Source organism: Cynara cardunculus, assembly GCF_001531365.2.
Source record: "Cynara cardunculus var. scolymus isolate 2C chromosome LG 11, CcrdV1, whole genome shotgun sequence".
In the NCBI taxonomy this organism is placed as follows: Eukaryota; Viridiplantae; Streptophyta; class Magnoliopsida; order Asterales; family Asteraceae; genus Cynara; species Cynara cardunculus.
In genome coordinates, this window is record NC_037538.1 from 2,376,563 (window position 1) to 2,383,417 (window position 6,855).

The window sequence follows — 6,855 nt, forward strand, 5'->3', positions numbered from 1 at the left end:
GAGACGGGCCAGGCCCATTTGATCATCTCTAATAGCATGATCGTAAGTACAAACATAATAATACACGGAGAGAAACAACTGTCAAGCGAGATAGTGGAGGGTTTTGACGTCAAAACGGAATGGACTACTAACCCCCAACCCCCCCTATGGCCTATTCTCCTTCCTCCATGCCTGTGATTGGTTGTACATACGCAACGACATCACAAGTTGGCGTATCATAAACCATGGTGAGGGGAGTCGGATTGCAATCATAAAGAAAGGGCCGAGGTGAAGAATCAACGGAATCGACTCTAATGTAACGATAAATTTATTGAGTCATATTAGCATTACTTACGAGCTTTTGACCGACGGACTATTAGCGACGGAATACCTTTTTAACAACGAATCAACAAAAGAATTTTCTCTCACAGATACTTTTTATTTTTGTGGTGAAGTATATAACTTGTTAGGTTGTTAAATTTTCATTCCAACATACAACATACTGTAGCGCTTTTTAATTAGATAGAATACACATCAAAGTTTAACCAAACTATATATGTTTTAGTAGATCTATTTTGGAAATAAAATAACAATAAATACTAAATTACGTGCTAGGGCTGACTGGACTTGGTACGATATCAAGTTTTATTCTTCAATACCATGTATCAATCAATTATAATTGGTATGTAATATTCTATACCGTGTACCAATTTTTCTAAATTGATACATTGTCGGTACTGATTTTGTATCAATTTCAGATAACATATATGAAAACTTGTCATTTTATTCAAGTTTTAACTGATTTTGAATTTACAAGCAACACATATTATGTTTAAGGGTTTTTAATTGAATGGAAAAAATTTGCAAAGTATTCACATAAACAAAAAATTGGTAACACGAAACCTTAAAAATCAAGAAATAAATTTCATAATTAATTAAATTAATATGTAATTAAAGAAGTCAATATCATGATACTAGCGTGATGTGTGACTTTTGACATTGTATATCAACCAAATTTTTACACAACCAATCAATTGTAATTGATACCGATTTAATTGATACTACTGAATCACGTAGAATTCGAACGTTTTAGATTCAATTTTATTATTGAAAATAATTGTTAAAAAAAAAAAGAATACGAATTATCTTCCATCTTTAGTTTAATACCATTCATGAAGTTGGAAGCTTGAGAAGCTTTGTCTATATATCACACTCGATACCATGCTCAACCCATTCGTCAATCAATCATGTTCAAACCTCAACTCCACCACCACCACTCAAACTCCACCCAATCCTTACTCACACGGCGGCACAAGGTGTTCGCCGTCGCCGGGGATGGCAGCACTTGTGGTGGTGGTGTTGATAAAGGCAGCTCCACCCCATTCCTTTCTCTCAACAAGCTTCCTTTACCTATCAAACGCTGCAGGAGCTTCCATGCAGCTTCACGGTCACCGCCACCTGTACCAGCCATGGCCGCCGACCAAACGTCAAGCAGCACCAAAGTGAAAGCCGTTATCGTAGTCCAGGTAACCATGGGTGGCGTCATCTCCAGCCTAGATTTTACGAAAGGACTTGACGATATAACAGATTTGCTTGGCAAATCGCTTCTTTTGGAGCTTGTTGCTGCCGAGGTTGACCATAGTAAGTCTTCAGTCTTCACACATAATGATTTAATATAATATTATTAAATACAATTAAGCCATTAATTTTGACATAATTTATGTGCAAAGATTGGATTTCTTTATTTGAAACAAACTATTTTTTTATTATCATATTATTATAAGTGAGAAGATTTTAGCTTCTTCAAAAATTTCTTATTACCGGTTTGACACTGATATAAGTTGTTTATCCAAACATTCAAAAGTGCTTATTACCGGTGCCACACCGGAATAAGTCAATAAGTTATTTTTATAAGCAATCACAAACACCCCTTAAGTCGCGGGTTTTGGAGAAAATCAAAGTTACGACGAGAAGAATAAAAAAGAATCTATATATATAATTGGATTAATTCTAACTGAAAGAGAATTATTATATTATTATTTTAAATGCAATTCATAGACTGTTTTAGAATTAAGAAGACCCAATAGTTCAAGTCTTTTCTTACACTTCTTATATTAACTCTTATTCTCACAACATCCTTGGAATATGGATAATATATATTGTTCATATGTTACAAAATATTATCATTAGGATGATAATTAAGATGATTAATTAAGAGAATTTAAACCTAACAATTTAATTATTTTTGTTAACTTTTGCAAGTAATTAACCGTTTAAACTATCATATTTATTACACAATCTTTTTGGGTAAAAAATCATTTAAAGAGGAAGATATGTATTTTGGAAAACATTTAATCATTTAATATCCCGTACTTATAATTGTACGCTTTTGGAAAGAAAAAAAAGACGATGGTTGATTTTAGAACCGGATGTCAAATACAAAAACTGAAAAACTGAGTATAAAGATTTAAAGCCAATTTTTATCTTAAACTAAATTAAGAAAAATAAAAAGGTAAAGATTTGGTTTAAAATTAAATCACTTATTTTAGAAAAAATTATCGAACCATTATTTAAAAAAAATGGTTTGCTTATATTATCTTATTGATTTATGATAAATAAATGCATCGTTAACAAATGCTATTTCTTTGTTTTATTCAAAGAGACGGGATTGATGAAGGATACAATTAGACATTATGCACATCGCTTAAGCTCAGACTTAAAAGACGTAAAATATGTGGCGGAATTTGAGGTACCGAAGGAATTTGGTGAGATTGGAGCGGTTTTAATCGAAAACGAACATCACAAAGAGATGTATTTGGAGACGATTAAACTTGATGGCTTTTCCAACGGCCCCATCACCATCAATCCTAGTTCATGGGTTCATTCCAAATTCGATAACGCTGAGAAACGTATTTTCTTCACGAACAAGGTTTGCGTTTTATCCTTCTTAAATTAATTATACTCCTTAATAAAATATTTATTTAATAATAAATTTATAATTATAAAGTCAAGAGGATAGGCAATGCATGGCCGAGGATGAAATATATTGAAATGGTCCCTTCTCGTAGGTTGATGAATTGACGTGAATGTATACGTAACCATCTAAAACCAACAAAAATATTATATGGAGATTGTCTTTTCTATCACATGCTTTGTATATAACTTATTTAGGAGTCGTTGATATCTATCTTTTTCATTCACGTATCGTTATTTTCAGCGATGGATTCAGATTTTTTTTGAAACAACTGCATAATTTGACTATTAGAAATAAATACAGGGATTTTTTTTTCTTCAAACGGTGACACCATTTAACTATAAGGAACAAACAAAGAAATTTATTCAAATGGTGACTTCATTTTACTAAGAAAATGACACTAACAGAATTCGAATCCGATTTCGGGTGAAATAAAAGTCTTGCAAACCAGCTCTACCAAAGAAAACTTGTTCTCATTTTAGTTTCAAAATATATACGGTGACACTTTTCCCGAGCCTAATTTTTTTGGATGAACAATATGATGGCACTGACTTAAAATATTTTGAGAGTGTAAATGTAGTTTTGGAGTGGTTTGAGCGATCAATATTTGTGATTGTTGTAATTTTATGGATTTTTGTCTTTGAAAACTGGTATATAAAAATTAGTTTATAAGATATTAGCTACGAGACTATTTCAAATAAAAACCATATAGTGTTACATATCATACAAAGAAATCTTAATTATTCGTGTAATTTATCAAATCAATGTCAATGATCGGTTCCAAAATTTACTTTCAACTTTATCTGTAATTGTCTAAAAAATCAAAGGTCGATATTGATTTGTACAATATATAAATTTACATGGTTTACGTTTGAAATTCTGTTAATAGGAGCTATTTTGTTTTACTAATATACATGAAAATTTTGAGTAAATTATGAATTTGGTCCTTGTGGTTTGGTGATTTTTAGGAAAATGGTCCCTAAACTTTATTTATTATAGATTAGGACTCGTCGTATGTCGTTTTGTAACGAATTGGTCCCTCTATCTACCACTCTGGAAGAGCTAGAATTCTAACCTTATGTCAGGACGTATGGGCCAAGGGACAGTCTCAGGTAGACAGTTTCTATGAGACGTAGGCCTCCCAAAAGGTAACAGATGTGTGCGAAGGTTTCCTCGCCCTTAGGAAGAGCGCAAAATTCTTTTTCCTTCCTGCGCTAGGAGATTAGATCTAGCCGTAAGAAGAATTCTTGGGCCATCCAGTTTCTCTGTTAACCTTGAGAGCATTTTCATCCTTTTGCCTTTTTTCGTCTTTACTTGAGGAACCAATTTCATGAAGCCCACACAAACTACAGGGACCAAATCCATAATGAAGTCTAAAAATAAAAATATTAATTTTTTATATTTTGAATTTATTAAATTAATTAATTATTATACTTTAAGTTTATATTAATAAATAATATGTATTGTGTGTGCGTATATGCATGTATGTTCACACATATGTGCACGCGCGCACACACACACACATATATATATATATATATATATACATAAAGAGATAGAGAGAGAGAGAGAGAGAGAGAGTGTGTGTGTGTGTGTGTTATACATAGCGAGGCTCAACCATTTAGAAGAAACCACCTCCATCAACCATTAAACTAGTTGATTCAACGAGTGTAATTAAGTGGACGCTTAGAATAATCTTTTTTAAATTAAGAAAAATGTCATCGCCCATGTTTTTTTCGAAAAAAATGAAATATAAACAAAATTCGGGCGAAATAAATTACACTACATTGATTTATTTTTTCATCCATTTTTTTTATAATTTTCCGGTTTTCATTTATTTAGCGTTTTCCTCTGAACTCAACCCTCTCTCTCAATAAAAAATAAACGAAAAACCTGAAAACCACAAAAAATGGATGAAAAAAATATATCAATATGGATGCCAAATTAGTGAGAAATATGATTATTTTTTGGTGAAATTTATTTTGCTCGATTTTTGTTTATATTTTGATTTTTTTCCAGTACAAAATAGGTAGGACAGAGGTTTTTTAGTTTAAAAAATATTATTGTAAATGTCCATTTCTTCATATATATTGAATCAATTAATCTAATGTTCATAGATATCATTTATGTTCTAAATCTCACTATATATATATATATACACACACACACACACACACACACTAGAAAAGTACACATGCAATGCAACGAGATACTATTTTATGGGGTTTTGAGAAAAAATGTTTTTATTTTATTTTTAAATGAAATATAAATATGAAGATATTATAAAATTAAAAAGATAATCAATATTATTATCAAATTAACTATTTAGAAGTTATCGTTTTTGTGTAATTTATTTAATTCAATTTTTTATTATAATTTAATTGAAGTTTAATAACGAACTAATTATTTTTGATTAAAAAAATAATTTCTTTAAGATGATAATTAAGTATTCTGTTAGAACTAAATAATTATCCTAATTATATTTTTGATTATTTATATTTAAAATGAGATGTTTATTCTATTTGATTATGTTTATCTGCAGTTAGTTACACGAACTTAAATATGAAACTTTAATAAGTTGTACCTATACACAATTTAATTGAAATATTGAGTTTCAAGTAATATGCATCAATAAACAATACTTCATGCATAAAAAATGATTTTTAACAGTTTTTGTCAAATGTTTTATAATATAGTGTGTGTGTGTATATATATATATATATATATATATATATATATATATATATAAGTATAATAATTACTTAATTTTAATAAACTCAAAGTATAACTTTTTTATTTTTTAGACTTAATTAAGGATTTGGTCCATATGGTTTGTGTGGGCTTTACGAAATTGGTCCCTCGAGTAAAGACACAAAATGGAAAAGGACGAAAGTGCCCTTAAAGTTAATGGAGGAACAGGATGGTCGTTAGAAGGAGGGATCGATTCGCAACAAAACGATATACGACGAGTTCTAATATATAATAAATGAAGTTTAGAGACATTTTCGTAAAAACCATAAAACCACAGGGACCAAATCCGTAATTTACTCTTTTATTTTTATTTATTTTAAAAGACAAAATTTTGGAGTTGGTTTAATGTTTTGTATTTGCGACGCAGTCGTACCTACCATCGGAAACTCCGAGTGGGCTGAAGGTTTTCCGAGGGAAAGATCTAGCAAGCCTTCGAGGCGATGGTATCCTTGATGGTCCTCGCAAAAAGCATGATAGAATTTACGACTATGATGTGTATAATGATCTCGGCGATCCTGACAAGAAGCCGGAGTTGGCTCGTCCGGTGATTGGGACCAAGGATTTCCCTTACCCTAGGCGTTGCAAAACCGGCCGCCGCCGCACTAAATCAGGTATCCATCATCTTCTCCGGGATAACCATCGATACTCCCACCGGGAATATGACGATCCATTAAGGTTTATCAATCATAAATTGATACAAGTATCCAAGAAGATTAATTGGAACTCAATGAATCTGGAGTAATATCATAAATAAAAACATGTATATATTTATGTAAATAAATTTATATTGTGCTCGGTGGATACAATAATTGAATTCAAGTTTGTATACGTTCGCCTATGGAATTTGCGTTTACCTAGACCATCTCCAACCTAAACACAAAAAGAACACCAAATATGATGAGCCCATTAATAGTAAAAAACACTCAACTCTAACAACAATTAAAAAAAAACACCAAATTTATAGACCTCATGTTAAAATAACATATTTTATTTATTATTTTTTTATAACAATAATTATAATTTGTAAATACACATTGTAATAATAAATAATTAGTAATTAATTTATTTAATGAAGACTTGTTAAAATAAAAACGACAATTTTTTAATTAATAAACTCTACATCAAAAAGATTACATTAATTCAAATAAAAC

The 6,855-nt window shown here is 30.6% G+C and overlaps 1 protein-coding gene across 1 annotated transcript in view; it reads left to right on the forward strand.

Annotated features, from left to right (window-relative positions):
- The first annotated feature begins 1,221 nt into the window (after window positions 1-1,221).
- Window positions 1,222-6,855, forward strand: part of LOC112521264 (linoleate 13S-lipoxygenase 2-1, chloroplastic-like) — a 10,712-nt gene continuing 5,078 nt past the window's right edge. The window contains exons 1-3 of the mRNA XM_025130024.1: window positions 1,222-1,620; window positions 2,640-2,908; window positions 6,072-6,315. Of these exons, the coding sequence (XP_024985792.1) occupies window positions 1,227-1,620; window positions 2,640-2,908; window positions 6,072-6,315 (907 nt within the window). The 5' untranslated portion in view covers window positions 1,222-1,226. The remainder of the gene's footprint in view (window positions 1,621-2,639; window positions 2,909-6,071; window positions 6,316-6,855) is intronic.